We start from the raw sequence: 18,824 nt of genomic DNA, 5'->3' as shown, positions 1-18,824 counted from the left end.
TTGGCTAAAATTAAAACAGACAATTAACACAGAAGAAGGTATTTTCCCTCCCAGGTTCTTCTTGCTCTAAGTAGAATTGCTCATGATCCCTGGTAGATGGTTAATAATGTCACTACCTGCTGCAAAGTGCTACAGAGTGAGGAACGGTCTGCTCTCTGCTCCTAGCTCATCTTCTCCCAGCTCTCACAGGTAGAGTTGCCAGGTGTTCGATTGGGCAGGGAGGAAATAAGTTCATCATGGGATGCTGATGACATGTCCCCAGAACAATCCAATGCACTGCCTTTGTCCCATCAGGCATTGGGAACCTAACCCCAAATGCGAAGGAGGATCAAGAACAGTGGATAGATACCAATAGTGCATTGTTGTCGAAGTTGATGGTAGCCACCCTAGCAGGGAGACAATACGTCAAATTCTTGTGTGCAGTGGGGACATGCATCTTTGACTTGATAAAATCAGGGGCAATAAATTTGACCAAATCTCCTAGGATAGACACAAGTCTCTGCAATCGTTTATTCTTGATGGGTCGTTAATGCTACTTGGCCCTACTTCATTGCTGAAACAAATCTCGCAACATAGTAGCAATACTTCATAACTTCACATAAAATGATAGTACGTACAATCCAACAGGATATTGAGCTTAATATACCAAAGACTTTTTTAATACCTTCACGAGGCAGGCTTTGTACAAGACATCCTATGACTGTAAATATGGGGGCATCAGAGTACTACTCTGAGGTACAGAATGTCACGGTATGCAAAAGTGGAAAAACCCTTTGCCAGCATCGTTCATGTTTCAGTGGAAAACCAAAAGGTTTTTAATCTATTACTCATAAAGTCTTAGGAAAGTTTAGTCTTCAGGTAAATTGCTGTTGTTTTGATTATATGTACTAGGTTAACCTGGCTTCCTGGTAGCTTATGCACATTTAGCTTAAAAATCAGGTTTTTAGAAACTGTCAAGAAAGAAAAGTACATGGATTGATTTGCATACAAGTGGGAGTAAAGAATGTAGCTGGCAGCAAAGTTAGTTTAGAATTCATTAATCAGAACAAGCAAGGCTCAGCGAGCTGTCATTTATGCAATATATATATTATATAATATCAGAACTTTTTCAAATGTATTTCTTACCCTATTTCTTACTTTCTCGTATAGTAACTTGTTATAGGAAGGTTACTCAGATATCGTGTGCCCTATTCAGTATAAAATGTTTTAATTAAGTGAAGCTTGTAAATGGCGATTTTTAAATTGTAATATTAGTAAAGTTCACACAATGCATTTTTCCATAGTGTATCATGGTTGTGCGTATCGCAGGTATGATGACAAATATATAATCATATATTTTGTTACCTAAAGCACAAAGCTAATGGAAAAGCACATGTAATGGCATGCAGAGGGAGGGGGAAAAACTTCATTTGATTCTTGACAAGTGTGCCACTCACTATTGAACAGCTGCAGCTGAGGTAATTTAGGGTACTCCTCTAAGCTATGCCATGTTTCTTTTTGGCTGCAGTGGCACAGAATTGCCCCTCAAGTCATTTGGCTCAACCTCTTAGCTGTTCAGTTGCAGCTGAGGTTTAAGCTCATTCATAGCGTCCTACACCACCACTCCAAGCTAAGTAAACCATTTTTCATACAATCCAAAGTCAGAAAGGACCATTGGTCATGTGATCTAATCACCAGTATAACACAAGGCATAGAATTCCCCACAATAGTTCCTAGAGCAGAACTTAAAAAAAAAAAAACCCTCCAATAATTACTTAAAAATCAGTGATAGAAGATCCACTACTACATTTGGTAAATTATTCTCATTATTGAAAATGTTGTTCTTGTTTCCACTTTGAATTTGTCTAGCTTTATCTTCCAGCATCTAGACAGTATTGTCATTTTCTTGGCTAGACTGAAAAGCCCATTATTAGTTATGTGCTTCCCATATGGGTACTTATTGACTGTTACCAAGTTATCCCTTGGTCCTGTCCTTGTTTAGCTAAATAAACTCAATAAATTCTATCTGTCATTAAAAGGCATGTTTTCTAATTTTTTTTAATCATTCTGGTTCCTCTTCAAACGCTTTTTTATTTAACGTCCTTTCTGAATTGTGAACACCAGAAATGGTGGCCACATTTGTAGGGAAAACAACCTCTCTACTACTTGAGTTTAGCCTCATTATCCATTATAAAGCACAAGTCCTTTTTCAGAGTCACTGATTTCCAGGATAGTATCATCCATCGTGTAAGTATAGGCTACATTCTTTGCTCCTTAATGTATATGTTAACATTTATCCATATTGAAACATATTTTTTGCTTGTGTCCACTGCACCAACAATTCAGGGTGCTCTTATCAGTGACTGTCCTCTTAATTATTTAGCTCTTTCCCCAATTTTTGTCATCGGCAAATTTTATCAGAGTTTTATGGTTTCTTCCCCATTGTTGATGAAAATCTTATACAGCATAGGGCCAAAGAACAAATCCCACTAGAGACACACCTATTTGATGATGGTTCTCAGTTTAGAGCTACATTTTGTGATGTATGCTTATATTGTCATAGTTTTCACACACAAATGTCATGCTGTACTAAGTCAAATGCCTAATGGAAGTGTAAGGCTAAGTCTACACAATAGATTACTTCAGTATAACTTTCATTGCTCAGGGGTGTGTATAATACACACCTTGGAGTGATGTAGGTTATATTGACCTAAGTGCTGTATAGATAGCACTATGCTACTATCTGTCATGAAAGCAAGAGTTAAGCCAACAGGTGAGCTATCTCTTATTGGAGCATTTTCACCAGAAGCAGAATAGCATAGTTGGTCTAATGTAAATAGAGTCTCAAAATATGGTATCAATACTATTATCTTTATTAACCAAACTTGTAATATAAAAACATCAAATTAGTTTAACAGCATCTATCCATAAACTGATATTGATTGATTGCATTAATTATATTACTCTTCTTTAGTGCTTTAGTAATTGTCTTATTCCAGTCATGCCATTATTTCACCTAGGATGAATTTCAGAGGGACAGGCCTATAACTGCTGGGTCATTCCAGTTGTCCTTTTCAGAATGGCACAACTGTAGTTGTGTCTCTATTTTTCTGGAACTTTCCTGGTGTTCTAAAGATGATTGAATATCAACATTCAGTCCAGTTATCTGGATCTGCTGATTTTGAAAATGCCTATTTAATAGCCACTGTCTAACATACTCCTAAGATATCAGTGAAGTAGAAAATGTTATCCTACATAACCACATCATATGTTTTCCTCCAAAATACAGACCAGAGAGATTTGAGTATTACTACCTTTTCTGCATCCATTATTGACAATTCTGTTATTTCCATGTACTAATTACCATTGTTAGGATTCTTTATGTTCCTAAGAGGCATTTAAAAAGTCCTTATTGTCCTTATCTGTGCTGGCCATAGATTTCTCCTTGTGTCCCTTGACTGACTTACCTTACCAGTGTGGTTTAAAGTAAAGGGTTCGGGAATGTGGCTAGCCCCAGGGAGGTGCAGAAACAGGCAAACTATTACTAAATATCTTTTAAAGTTTTATTGAAGGGCTTCTACGTATAAATTATTTTATCAATTTCTTACATACGTAGGCACCAAATAATTATTAGAATGTCCAATAAGCAAAATGCAATACAGTAAAGAAACTTCCTTGAGGTTTCTCTAACTCCCAATAGTTGTTAACAAGGGACCAGGGATTATTAACAGTTACATTTACATTAGTCTTACTTATAAGACTAATCATTTATCTAAAACTCTTAACACTACTACTTAACAATACCTCTAAACAATTTCAGATAACAATACTTACATTTAACAGACACACAGACTACAACAACAACATATTTGGTATTCGTTATGTTTGGTATACATTACGCTCTACAGGAACTCATTTGGTTCGGTGACCGGGAGGTTGCCCTCAGGTGATCAGTCCTCGGACCTGGCTCTTATTCTGCCTTCCAATGTTTATTCGGGATTCCTCAGTTTGATACAGGAGGGGAAGCTGTTTTACAGAGAAAGCTTTTGCGTGCTTTTTGTGATAGGCTAGCAGACCCTGTGTGTTAAGTGACAGGAGTAAGGCGGTGAGATGGCTTTCTGTTTTTCCTTTTCTGCCTTCTCGGGCATGGCACAGTCAGCACAACCAGCACGAACTTTACATTAACTTTTCAGGTCTGGTTTTGGTTCCTGTTCGTCGCCGATCTTTAAGTTACATAGTGTAAGGTTTTTCATCAAGGGGAAGTTGACCTTTTGCTTGGATGGCAATACGCGCGAGAGGCCTGGACAGCAAAGAGCCTGCTTTCACAAACAATAAATATAAAGAATATGAATCAGATATTTAATAACCTGTTGAAAGATAAATCAGAATAGCATTCAAGATGAGTAATACCTGACGCCCAAAGTCCTGTGATAAAACATTGAGGCCAACCTTCTCTTCTCATGTTATATGAAAAATAGCTATTGGCAACCTGTGCCTGTGGGGGGATGGCAGGAGAGAGTGTGGGGCAGAATGAGGGCATCTGGCTTCAGTAATTAAAATCTAGGGGGGCAGGTGACCGCATATACCTTCTCCCTTCCCCCATGTCACCTCTGAATTTTTTAATAATCTGAACATACCTGGGACAAACAGCTTGTAATCCATCTTGTTTATCAAGATTCCTTTATAGATTGCTTCCCCTATCGTACTTATTAATTTAACTGTTGCTATCATATGGTAATGCTGCAAAATGTAGCTCTAAGTCCTGTCCTAAATTAAATACAATAACATGGTCCTTATGATTAGTATAACTGACTTTGAGTATATGCAATATTTATCCTTTTTAAATACCTTGTTTATAGCTGAAATATGCTTCTTTTTGTTTTTTACTGAATTTTCTCAAGTTTTTGTGCAAGTAGGCTTCCTATGGAATCATATAGTTGATATGGCTTACATCTCCTGAGCTGTGGATGTACTTAATGATTATCATAAATACTGTACTAATAAATAGTATATTAGTGAATAATATGATGCCACTGTCCTGTGTACTTGTCTGAGTATGACAAAAGTCCCATTGTGACTTACATAATTTTACAAGTTGTAAAAATGTTTTCATTATAACAATCCCCAACAAACATGCATTTACTTGTTTCGGGGGTAGCCGAGTTAGTCTGTTACAGGGGAAAAAAAACAACAAATGGTCTGATAGCACTTTATAGACTACCAAAACATGTAGATGGTATCATGAGCTTTCTTGGGCACAGCCCACGTCTTCAGATGACCAGAGTTATTAGTTTACTTGTTACTTTCCAACACTAAAAAGTGTTTATGGTTGATTGCTTCCCAAAGGTGAAATACATGTAAGATTTGAGCTAATCTTGTTGATCTGTTTTTTGCTCTGTGTTGTGTTTTTTTTTTCCTTGCTTTTAAAATTTGTAACTCCTGTCGTTTGGGGAAATAACTAAAACGTCTACATCTTGAAACTGCCCACTTTTCATGCACATCTTTGCTATAACCAATTAATAATGCTGGATTAGCTAAATTCTGGAGGCACAGTGAGTGTTATGTGTAATTGAGGAAGCTGGCCCTGATTTCAGTCTTCAAAACCTGCTTGTTAGCACCTCTGGTCATGGGTAGTCACAATCAGATCCCCAGGAAAAAGTGCCTGCTGGAAGCATTCCTGAAGAGCAACATGTCTTGTATGCTTCATTCTTGTACCTCTTCAAAGCGTGGCAGATTTTTAATCCTGCAGTTGTAGTTACTTGACTTACCAGAACTCGAAGCAACCCAGAACTGAAGGCCTCCTTAGAGGGCTTTCAAAGTTCTTCAGAGAGCTTATTCTATGACACTCGCCCAATTTTCCATTTCCTGAATTTCAGGTACTTCATTGTGCAATCTTAGCATGACTTAAATTTTTTTTGTTTGTGGTTGAGTGGAGTTCTAGCATCAACTTTTCATCCAGGTGAACACGTGGTACTTGAAAAAATTAACCTTTGTAGTGCTGGGGTGGTGTGTTCCTTAATTAAAATAAAAAATTACCAAAAGAAACTTACTTGAGTTGAGTAGGTCTAATTCTGTGTCTGCTTGCATGGGTGCAGCTCCCATACAGTTAGCTGAAATGGCAGAAGATCCCAATCTATGTTCGAGGATTACATCCTATTTTGTATTGTCCTGTAGAAAGTGTTTCTTCAGACTCCAAGTACTTTAAGTAGGCTGCTTCCCCCCCCACACACTCTACTTGTTTGTTTTTTCGAAGTCCTTGAATTCTAAAGATGTGACAACTTGTGTTTCTGCTAATGTTGAAAAGCTGTTTGCCTCGGCTGAATAGCAGGATCTTGCTGCATTTCAGTATATGAATAAAATGTCAGAAAATGTTACATAATGTGAACATATGCCTCCCACCTAGCATGACTAAGTTCTGAAGAAAGCAAATTTGTGTCAATGTAAAAAAGCTTGAGAATCTCTTCCCCCTCCCCCCCATATAGTGACAACTAATCAGGGAGACCTAATACAGGCAGTCCCCGGGTTACGTACAAGATAGGGACTGTAGGTTTGTTCTTAAGTTGAATTTGTACGTAACTCGGAACTGGCGTCCAGATTCAGACACTGCTGAAACTGACTGCCAGTTCTGACTTACATACAGAATCAACTTAAGAACCCCAGGCGTCCCCAAGTCAGCTGCTGCTGAAACTGATCAGCAGCTGATTCCAGGAAGCCCGGGGCAGAGCAACTCTGCCTGGGGCTTCCTGTAGTCAGCGCTGGTCAGTTTCAGCAGAAGCTGAGTTGGGGACGCCTGGGGCAGAGCAGCTGGGGTGCTGCTGGGTTGCTCCAGTAGCGCCGCTCCTGGGTGCTACTGGACCAACCTAGCAGCACCCCATCTGCTCTGCCCCAGGTGTCCTGATTCAGCCGCTGCTGAAACTGACCAGCAGCGGCTGAATCAGGACCTGGGGCAGAGCAGCTGGGGTGCTGCCGGGTTGGTCCAGTAGTGCCCAGAGTGGGCGCTGCAGGACCAATCGGCAGTGCCCCAGCTGCTCTGCCCCAGAGTCCAAAACAAAAGCCTGGTCTGCTGGGGGGGGGGGGGAAGCACACTAGCTGCCCCCCTCCCTCCCCAGTAGACCAGGGACACGGGGAGCAGAGCCTCTGAGGCTTTGCTCTGGCAAAGCCTCAGGGGCGAGGGACCCCGCCGCGGCTGCGGCTTCAGTCCGGGAGCCTGTGGTCTGCTGGGGACGGTCCCCAGCAGACCACAGGCTCCCGGACTGAAGCCGCAGCCGCGGGGGGGGGGGGGTCCCGCGCCTCTGAGGCTTTGCCAGAGCAAAGCCTCAGAGGCGCGGGGAACCGCCGCTGCTGCCGCTTCAATCTGGGTGCCTGTGGTCTGCTGGGGACCGTCCCCAGCAGACCACAGGCTCCCGGACTGAAGCCGCAGCCGCGGGGGGGGGGTCCCGCGCCTCTGAGGCTTTGCTCTGGCAAAGCTTCAGAGGCGCGGGAACCCGCCCGGTGCCCCTGGTCTGCTGGAGACGGTCTCCAGCAGACCAGGGGCACTGGAGCAGCTTACGAACGGGGCTTTCTCGCCCCGACTTCCGGGGCGAGAGCCCCGTTCGTAAGTGCAGATCCGACGTAAGTCGGGGACTGCCTGTAGTAAACTTGATGTTTCCACTTTAAGTTCAGTTCATAATTGTAAGTTGACATTAATGTAATCAGTATGTTTCCTTGTGTCTAAAAGCCACAAGATAAATCAAAATAAGACTGTACTTCCATCCTCTTACGTGTTGAGACTTCTTTTTGTAACATACTTGAGCATGAACCCACTCTAATGATCCTATTTCAAACCTGGATACAAGTGGGGTTTTTTTTTCATAGTGCTCTTCTCCCTTGCTCTTTTTCTATTCTGTGTCACTAGTCCTTAGTGCCGTGCCCTGGTCACACTATTATCAGTGCAGCTCTCTTCTTTATAGGGGCTTTCTTTCCCTTTTTTTCCCCTATTTTGTGAGAATTCTATTCTCCCTACATCCCTAATGCTGTTTTTTTCCACTCCTTCCCTACCAATATGTTACACAATGCTGCTTCCTGGTTCTCCAACCATAGAGATTAGAGAGCAACATGAATGTAGTACCATAGTGCAAAGCCTCCTCAGCAGAAGCACGGCAATAGTAGGAATTGCTGTGTGGCAGAGCAGAAGGACAGATGCACCCCTAGAAGAGTAGTGTCTTCCCTCATTCCTGAGATACATAGCATTTTAATTCCTGCTTGTGGGTGATCAAAGCCTAGATTATATTTCTCTCCACAGATTGGGTGTCTGCTATTAGTATCCCATCAAATTATCTTGGGATGTGGCTGGTGTTGATGATTCAGGCAAAATGAAATACTGAATTCAAATTGCCAAACAAGTCATCAGTTGTGCTGTGCATTGCAGGCCATCTTTATAGATTTTTATAAAACTGGAGTTCTACTGGAAGTAGCAAGAATTGCTTTGCTTCTTTTTATGCATATAACATCCCATCAAAAATTAACTGCATTTGAATTTTGTGGCTAACCTTCAGGCTTAAATACTCACCATTTAGCCTTATAGTTGTATGAGAGAGGTAGGGGTGTGGGTGGGTGGGTGGGGGTGTGGGTGTGTGTAAAATACAAATACTGACCTAAGGTAAATTGGATTAGTAAAATGCACTTTACTAGTATTGCAGAAGTAATTAATTTAAAAGATAAAGCAGTTTCCAACCTGCGGTTATGTTCTGAAAAGTGATGCCGTAAAAACAATACAGATTTTATTTGTTACAATGTTTTTTTTCACATGTACCGGTGAAAATGGTGGCTTTCTAATCAACAGCTTTCTAAACCTTTACTTGGGAACTGAACGTTGAAATATTCTCTAACCAAGCATCTGTCCAAGATCCTGTGCTTAGAACTTAGTTGATTCATTTTGGTGTAAGAGTGGGATTCTGTTCAGCCTTAAACTCCCATAACTGAATTTATTCTGCAGTATAAATAGGAGTAAAAAACAGCATAAATGTTTTTAGCCAGAAAACTTTGCAGCTGTGACGTTAAATAAATGTTGTACTTCCTTAAAACAGGACACTCAGGTCAGGAACATCTATAGTTTGGCAGGACCGCATATGTTCCTGGGCCAGAAAGCCGCAGCTGGGAGAGTGGTATCAAGGGGCCAGTGGAGGGTAGCTCTGCCAGCCGGGATCCAGATGGCAGGAGGAGCTGGTAGGTCCTAGCCCAGCCACACAGGAGCCAGATGGCAGGAGGGCTGGCAGTCAAGAGCTCTGCTGGGGCCAGTGACTGTGGCCAGAGCTGGAGCTGGTGATGGCAGTGGAGCTGGGGCTGGCATTCAGCCAGAGCCGGCCAGGTCCACCAGTGGCAGCAACCTGGCAGGGGATGGAGACGGGCAACCCAGGCGTGGTCAGGACTGGAGCCCCAAGGTGTCCTCGTAGGAACTATAATTTCTAATTTCACTTCTTATACAGCCAGCTGTGTGTATATGTGCGGCGCGCGTGCGTGCGCGCGCGCACACACACACACACACACACACACACACACACTCTTTTTCTGCAGTGACACTAGAACGTGTTTTAATGGTGAGTGTGCTGAAAGCCAGCTAAGGAAACTAGAAAGTAGCAGACACTCAACTTTACTTCATGCACTCTCCCTATTCCTGTCCATGTCTCTCCAGCTCCTCCCCCAGAGCCATGGTGCCAAAACGGGGCTGACATGGACACAAAGAAGGGTATGGGTACTAAACAGGTAGGGCATTTACCCAGCAATGCTCAGGTCCTTAAAGAGAAACTCAGAGTTAGGGTTGGGGAGCGAAGGAGTTAGGGTTGGGACATGAGGGGCTCTGGGAAGAGGATTGTGTGGGAGGAGAAGGCAGGGGGGCTGGGGAGGCCCAAGTGTCCCACTTTCCCAAGTTTTGTACCAGGGTGCTTTATCTTCCCCTGCCAGAGGAGAGCGCGCCAAGGTTCCCCACTAGAGTGAGGAATGCAGCAAACTGAACTTCACCTTTATCAGGGAGCAAGGGGAAACAGCCAGATGTGTCCCTGTATGAATCTGGGGGAGGGAGCTGAAGCCCCCCCTACACTCCCTAAAGGGTGCTTGTGGGGTGGAAGGTTTGCAGCTGGGGCAGTCCCAGATGGGGAGGTGGCATGCATCCCCACCAGCTTCTTTCACTTGCCTTTTGATTCCGTCTCTGTGTTTCTGTATGGTTTTCTGAGACACAATCCCTTTACAAGTACATCCCATTTTCCTGGCATAACAAAACCTTTATGTTGCTTTAAGTTGTAAGAGGAAGCTGCATACCAAATTTGGTGGTTCTAGCCCATTTAAGATCGTGGTCACCAATCCATCGATTGTGATCGACTGGTCGATCCCAGGGGCTCGACCAGTTAATTGTGAGGCTTTTGGGGGCCCGCCTTCCTGCCCCCAACCCCAAGAAGAACCCTGCACTGACACTACCTCCAGTGACAATGGAGATGGGGGTGGGGAGTTCTGCAGCTGTGCATCAGGTCCAGGAAGTGCATGGGCTGCTCGTCTCTTCTCCCCCCCCCCCTCCAAACAGCCGGTGCAGTACCTGAAACACCAGTCTGTTGTGTGCCGGGGATTTCCTTCCCCTACTGCCTTCCTGCGGGGCAGGGGGGGGAGGAGGAGGGAGTGGGAGTTCCAAACTTCCAGCTCCAAATGCTCAGGCAGCATGTACTGCTGTGGGGAGCAGAGGAGCAGGGCATGCACTCCCTGAGCAGTTGGAGCTGGCACTGTCCAGGACTCCCACTCCTTTCTCGTCTCCTCCCCTTCTGCCCTCCCCCCCCCCCCCGCCCCCCATACACAGGAAAGCAACAGGGGAAGGAAGTCCCAGGCGTGCAATGGACTGGTATTTCAGGTTCTGCACTGGTTGTTATGGGAGAGGAAAGAGCAGCCCACACATTTCTTGGACCTGGCATGCAGCTGCAGGATCCCCAGGTCAAACCCCCAACAGCATCCTGCCCCCTGGCCAGACTCCCATCAGCATCTTGCCCCCTGACCAGACCCACTAGCACCTTGCTCTTGTTCCTTCCCTCCTGGCCAGATACCTACCGCATCTTGCTCCTGTACCCTATTTTCTACCCAGATTCTGTACCCCCATCTCTATCCCACTCACTGGCAGCCCAGTCCCATACACTGGATCCCTCCTTTTTGGCCCTGCCTTAGATTGTAGAGGGGCCCAAAAATGCCACTAACCCTGGACCCCAGAACAGTTAATCTGGCCTGGCCTGGAGTGCCAGGGGAGTGAGGTGTCTCAGTTAAGGCCACATTAGTGAGACTTGGGGAGGTTTTAGAGAGGTTGGGTTTTTTTGTATCTCACCTGTGTGGCCCTGACTGACTTTTCTGTGGGTCAGTGACCCCTGACTCAAAACAGGTTCTCTGCCCCTCTCATAAATAGACAATGCTGAAACATTTTGTTTGACATATTTCATTTAAAAATGAAGCCTGGCTATCATGTCCCCATCTGGCCACAGCATCATAACACTCCTGCACATACACCCCAGACTCCAAACCTGAGCCTATCATACACTGGAACCCCCTGTCCTGAGCCACTCACATCCCCAAACTTCTGCACCCCCACATCCTCAGTCTTGTGCCACAACACTTCTGCACCTTCCACACACTGCAAATCTGTGTCCTGAGCCCATCATACTCCCAACCTCCCTGCCCTGAGCCACTCTCACACCCCAACCCAAATTCCTGCACCCTCATATCCACAAGCCTGTGGCTTGCTCAACCCTCCACCTGACCCCAACACTTCCCAGCCTGGAGTCCCCTCCCCGAGCCATCATCCCCTTCTCTACCTCCTTCTGCATCCAAATTGCCTCCCAGAGCTTGCACTTCTCACCTGTTCCCACACCCAAATCCCTCATTCCACCCCAGAGCCCACACCTCCTGTCCCAACCCAGTGAGAGTGTATAAGGGCTGGGGATAGTAAGTGATGGAGAGGAGGGGAGTGGAGCGGGCGGTGCCTTAAGGAAGGGGTAGAGTCTTGGGGAAGGGATGGGGTGGATCTTGGATTGTCCTGACATTCAAAAAGTGATCTTGGATGTAAAAAGGTTGGAGACGACTGATTTAGAAGGATTTCTTGAACAAACACACGAACAGTCTCAAATATATAGTATGTTACGGTATCTCTTTGACAGAATTAGGAAGGATGTCTTAAGGACAACTTCCTCGAGAGTTATCTAATAACTCAGCTCATCTGCAAGGGATGGTATACAAGGTAGTGACTCTCAAATCCGTATCTGATCACTGGGAGTGCCAATCTTAGATTTGTATGGCGCGCAAATGAAAACTGGAGACGTGGATTTAACTGGAAACCACAAGACTATATTATTAAAAACAAACAAATTTAACAAGCAGTACCTCAAATGAACAAATGAGGGGGCAGTCCCCTTTTTTACACTAAATGGACCAGGAAGGGCAGTCCTTCCAGGTCCCTATGCCTACCACAGAGTCTACGGTGACGGAGAGGATTGGTGAGTTGCTAGTGACCTACAACCCTCAGGCTAATTGAGAGCCTTTAGGGAGGACAGCTAGGTGTCCCTCGTCGGCTGATCCCGGCGCTTGGCGACCTACAACCTTTGGGCTAATTGAAAGCCGTCAGGGAGGAACAGCCAAGGTGAATCCCTCTAGGTGTGAGCAGAGAGCGATGATGGTAGATTCATCTTCCACGAAGTCTTCTGGTCCTCGCGATCCCTTCTTCACGCTTCAGTGCGGCAGGATCAGGCGATTGATGCTAGACCCTATCCTACTTACCCTAACTCTAATCTAAAATGAAAACCTTATCTAAACCCGACGAATAGACACAACGACGGCAGACATGCATGGACCGACACAGCCTGACATACAGACTCGATGACGGGAGCTATCCTGACTAAACACTACCTAACTAAATACCTAACCTAATCAGAGAAGGTCTGACCTTCCGTCAGCCTATCCCTGTAAAAGACTTAAATTAGATTAAATTGAGGGAGCATGACTTTCCGTCAGTCCCTTCTAAGAGAGAAACTCTGTATAAGACCTCACTCATCCAACATAGGACAAGAGTATCTAGAACTTTACACTCTCTCTCTGACCTATACCCGACGACCCGACGCTGTCTGACCCAAGGATGAGCCTAGGGGCCAGCAGCAACTGCTGTGCGGTAGAAACTTTTATACTCAGGGCTCATGAATATTCATGAGTGTTCCAGGTTTAAAATGATTGGCTGATAAAGATGCTCTTATGGTTTGAATTGATTGGTCAATGGAGGATATTAATGAATATTCTTAACTTATTCAAATCTTAACAGGTAGGTGCGTTGCTGTTTTTAAATCTCTAACTGCTACCTGTGGACGTGACAGAATTCATATTTCAAATTGGTTGCTCAGAGAAAGTTCTATGGTTTTCAAAATGGAGTTTGACTCCATTTTGAGATATTGCAGAACTCTGCTATATTTAAGTCTTTATGCATTGTAAATAAGTAAAATTGGCATACATACATGTGTATAATAAATATCAGTCCTATGCACTGTACAAAGATTCACAGGGTAAATTTACAATTGATGTTATACATTTCCATTCAATTATTTGCATTTAATCACTTGATTTTACTTAAACATAGTCACTTCTACCTTACAAGTGGGGTGTTTTTTTAATTCAAAGATACTGACACTTCTCTGATTTCTTGGGAGGAGTACTTTCATAATTTATGTAATTGAGTTCTTTCATCCAAGGAGAACAAATAAGAGGAAGAGAATGTTTTAAGGTGGTATGGGTATGTAAATGACTAGTTGTTCCTGCCCCCCTCCTTGCTGCCTCTGTCAGAAAGAGGCAGCAAGGTGGGGGGAAGAGGAGAGGGTGCTAGGGGGTGTGGGATTAAAAGCTGGTTCTCTCACCCTCTCTTCCTCCAATTCCAGCTCCATGGGAGAGGGCAGGGGTGCAGCAGCAGTGTTCCATCTTTGAAATGTACAAGAGCCCCTACTTGGGGCTCTTGTATATTTCAAAGCAGAAGTGCTGCATGGAGCCTGAGGCCAGCGAAGAACTCAGAGTCCTTCACTGGCCCTGGGTTGCATGTGGCATTTCAATCTTTGCTGGGGCGGAATGCTGCACAACACTTCCCCCTTTGAAATGTATGAACAGACAGGTTGACTCGTGCTATATTTTAAAGTGGAAGTGCACTTATCGGCAATAGAATAGTCTATGGAAATTCCATCGAATATTCGATTAGTTGATTAATCTAATTTTAACGTCTCTAAAGTGGTACTGAATTGATAACATGACTGCTTTACAGACTGAAAAGTCTGGCCCTGTACCTTAAGTACAGAAACTTTGAATGACATGGCTATATTTTATGATTTAAGTAACAGTAGCCTCTTCTCTCCAATTCCCCTTTCTACCAAATTGAGCTATGAAGTGAATGTGAAGGGATATTCTTCTATTAAATAAAAATGTTATGTACTGAAAGAATTTCTTTTAAATTGCCTTTGATTATGCAGTAGAAGGTGAAATCATGAATTCTGCAGTCTTTTCAGTTGTTTGTTACTCTGCCTTTACTAGACAGTTGTTCTGAAGCAGGTGGAAAAAGCGAGTACTCTACCACACCTATATTTTATAGTTCCACACTATAAAATATTTTGCTGCTTCCTTGATCAAGCAGTTTGGATTGTGTCTCTGTCAAGAGCCTGCTCAGCAACCAAACCCAGATTCCAGGTGCAGTATTCCACAATCATTCTGTAATCATAGAAACAGAATGTTCCTCCTCTTATTCCTCCATTGCCAACAGTTTCTGGGTGGGTGAATGTCAGTAGCTGGAGTTATTTTTAAAGGCAAGAGGTGAGGCTTGTCGTGCAAAGCTGGAAAGAGGGCGTTTGTTTGCAGAGCAGAACTGACATCAAAGTGTAGATTACTGCTTACTGGCTAGTCACTTGCCTTATATCAGGCAATCTTTAACGTGTGTGTCAGTCAAAGATCACAAACTAGCCCACGCAAGTGTATGAAGTATTACTAGTATTTATCTGGAAGATTGCTTTTTTTTATTATTGTCATGAGCTGGACTTTGAAACTTAGGCGTTCATACTAATCTACTTGCAGTAGCTGCTCATAGCTGCTTAACTAAGCAATAGCTTTCCACTTCTTTTCACAGGATAATATAAATGTTTTTCTGAAAGCTTGTGAAAATATTGGATTGAAAGAAGCTCAGCTTTTTCATCCTGGGGATCTTCAGGATTTATCCAGTCGAGTTACTGTCAAGTAAGTGTGTTTTGTTTTTTGTTTTTTACCTAATCTTTTTAATTTTAGCTAATATGTTTTACAGTCAGAGTTTTTAAAAATGATTCACCAGAAAATTCTTGCTAGAAAAAAATAGAAACAGAGCAGTTCTGAAATTGTGTAGCTGAAAAGGTTCTTAGCTTGGTTAAAATTGATAGTGCATATTTTTCATATAAGGAACCTTATTTTGTAATATAAATGGTATAATTAGTATTTTATACCAACCAGTATTCTGGCTTGTTAATTTGAGTATTTAAAGATGTGAAGTAGAAAGTGTTCTGTTACAGTTTAATTTTAGAATAAATAAACTCTGTTGATGAATCACTGTAGTAACCAGAAGGTGATAAAATTATGTGGTGTTGTGTTTATATGTTTATATCAGTAGTTAAAAAGATTTCAAATTACTTAGACTAGTAATTTGCTGTGGTGTATTTGTATGAGTATTCTTTAAAGCACAAAATTTCTCTCAAACGTTTGTTACTAAATGTCACACTCCAGAGTGGGGTGAGAGAAACATGAACAAAGTACAATGTATTTAAACAATTACCTGTTGGATTGCACTTGGACTGCTTGTTATACTTCTAGATGACAATATTTTCCCATCAAATAGACATGTTGGTTCTTGCAGTATAGCTCATGCTTTCCTTAATTTTAGGATTCATGTTTTTTTCATTTGAATGGGAGTTGTTATTAACTTGAGTGAGAACAAGATAGAGCTTTAATAAGCTGCCAGAACTTGATAGTTAACAAGTATTATTGAGGTAAATATGGCATTCACCAAATCTTTCCTTGGGCTATTTAGCTTGTAGTGTTTGGTGCTTTTGTTCTCATGATGTGCAACCTGCTTGTACATTGTTGAGTAGCAGTAAGGGGAAAGGGACAATGGGTGGAGTCTGATATTGACTGGTTTACAGGATACTTACTAAATATATATTTCCTTCAAATTTAGTAGAATTGTTAGAGTTGGCAGGGACACTTTTTTATTTTTGAAAAGGTGACGAGGAAAAAAAAATGTGAAACAACTCAGCTTTTTTACCTGTGAAGATGCTTGAGTGGGAATATGGTGAACTGTTCTTCCGCCACTTGAAAATGAAACTTAATTCAGGATTAATCTCTTATACTTTATGATAACTAAGATATTTCTAAACTATTTGAGGATTTATTTGTTTTAAAATGTAGGCATTCTTTTATTCTTTATGGAGCAACAGGAACTAAGATGTTTGTGAACTCTGCCTTTTAATTTTTCACAAGTCTCCACATCCCTGTTTTAGATTAGCTTGATGTTAAAATATAGCTGAGTAATTTAAAATGTTGTGTGATTAGTCAGTATTTAGCCAAGTATATTTTGACAATCTGAAATCTGAGGGAGGTCCGATAGTTAAATTTAGCAAACTGTTGTGGAAGGTATGTTGTCCAACTTGTTTGAGTTCTAACTACAGGTCACAAAAGTAGCAGGTATGCCTACCTGGTAATGGTTGGCAATTAAATGAAATAAGATTTATTTATCTCTTTTATGTACTTAATGGAACCTATTAGTATCTGTAGTATCCAAGCATCTCACTCTTTGATGCATTGATTCTCAAACACCCAGTGTGATAGTATGAGTATCCCCCTTTCGTATATGGGGAACTGAGGCACAGAGTGGATATCTTATTCAAAGTCTTTCAGAAAATCTTTTTTTTTTAACAACAAAATTAGTTGCAACTGGACCTCTCACATAGTGAATGCCAGTGAAAATGAATTGGGGTCTGAGGCCAAAATAGGGAAAGAACAAGTTAAAAATTACTTCACAATTTAGATGTCTTCAAGTCACTGGGCCTGATGAAATATATCCTGGAACTCTGAAGGAGCTCACTGAACAGGGTGTGAGCCATTAGTGGTTTTCTTCAAAAACTCATGGAAGACAGATTCCAGAGTCCTGTAATAAAGCAAATATGGTGCCCAGCTATAAAAAGGGCAAATTCCTGGAAGATAAGGTGATAAGTAATAATCAGCATAGTTTATCAAGAAAAAAATGTCAAACTAATCTAATACTTTCTATGACAGAGTATTAATTCTTGTGGATGGGGGAGTTGTAAATATGATATATGTTGACTTTAGTAAGGCTTTTGAGGATGTCTAGCACAGGCCTTCACAATTCGGAAAGTGGCGAGGGCCGAATTACTCCAAAGAAAACAGCTGCAGGCCGCAAGTAGGGATGCTCTCCCAAAAAATACCGAACATGCGGACAAAAAAAAATGTCTCCACTTGGCCCCCTGGCATTTGTCTCTCCTGCACCTTGCCCCTTGGTGCCTTCCCCTTTCTCCTGACCTGCCTTCCCTCAGCACAAGCCCCTTCCCCCTCCCCTAACTGGCTTCTGCCTTCCAATTTACGTGGCTGCCGGAGCCTTTTTAAATTGATCGGTCGCTGGCTGTGACGTCACGACGCCACGTCACGCCAGCGTCCTGGCATCTTCCGGCGTCCTGCCTTCTGGCTTGCACCCCACCTCCTCATGCCAGTGCTGCATGCAGGCAGCCCAGCAGCGAGAATCGCCACGCTTCCCCCTTCCCGGCCAGTGGATCGGATGGGGCTGCGCTGCCTGTAGTCGGCATGGGCCTCACAGTGAGCCTCTGCGGGCCGCATGCAGCCCTCGGGCCATATGTTGTGCAGGCCTGGTCTAGCATAACCCTCTCGTAAGCAAAGTAAAGAAATACAAATCTAGACTGAGCTACTATAAAGTGGATTCGTATAATTCTCTCTGGGAACAGTTTTCCAACCAGTTGAGTGGTTCACTGTCAAGCTCAAAGGGTGAATCAAGTTGGATACTACAAGGATTGGTCCTGGGTCCATTTCTATTTAATATCTTCATGACTGATTTAGATAATGGCAAAGAGAATACACCTGTAAAAGACTTCTCTTGATACCAACTGGGGAGGGATTGCAAGTGCTTTGGAGGAAAGGATTAAAATTGAGAAAAATCTGGATAAAGTGTAGAAATTGTCTTTAGTAAATAGCATGAAACTGAATAAGGAGAAATGTAAAGTAGTCCATTTATGGAGGAACAATCAGTTGCACACACAGAAAATGGAAAATGACAGACAAGGAAGGACATTAGGAAAATCTTCCTAACTGTCCAGGTGGTTAGTTGCTGAATGTCTGGTATTAGAGATTTTTAAGAACAGGTTAGAAAAACATCTGTCAGGAGTAGGTTAGTTTTTATTTAGTTCTGCCATTAGTGCAGGGGACTGTAACCGCTCTAGGTCCCCTCCAGTCCCATGATTCTATGAATTTAGCCCAGATCTCCAAAGTCCCAAGCTAGTTCTCTAACCACTGGATTATCCTTCCTTTTAATTGGCTTTGAGAACTTTTCATTCAACAGCGCTGGTTTGTTTAGTAGTTCCTGCACAAAGGAAAGTGGGATCAAATCTGGATGTGTCATTACTAAAGTAAAATAGTATCTTATTCTCAACCATACAAGGCCTCATTTGTTCAATAAGAAAAGTAGGTTTAATTTTTGATCATTTTTATGATAGATAGATATATATATATACACATAAAGAGAGCTTGACATGCTATGCAAGTTTTTCAATATAAGAACG

General features: G+C 42.6%; 1 protein-coding gene across 15 annotated transcripts in view; it reads left to right on the top strand.

The window, feature by feature from the left end:
* Positions 1-18,824, top strand: part of LMO7 (LIM domain 7) — a 176,930-nt gene that overhangs the window by 64,025 nt on the left and 94,081 nt on the right. For all 15 annotated transcript variants that reach the window (XM_075918868.2, XM_075918867.2, XM_075918869.2 and 12 more), the window contains one exon: positions 15,122-15,228. In XM_075918868.2, the coding sequence (XP_075774983.2) occupies positions 15,122-15,228 (107 nt within the window). Of the gene's footprint in view, positions 1-15,121; positions 15,229-18,824 lie in introns of those variants that run through there.

Source organism: Pelodiscus sinensis, chromosome 1 (assembly GCF_052426305.1).
Source record: "Pelodiscus sinensis isolate ZL-2025 chromosome 1, ASM5242630v1, whole genome shotgun sequence".
NCBI lineage: Eukaryota > Metazoa > Chordata > Testudines > Trionychidae > Pelodiscus > Pelodiscus sinensis.
The sequence above is the reverse complement of the archived record's forward strand: the minus strand, read 5'-3'. Positions and strand labels throughout refer to the sequence as shown.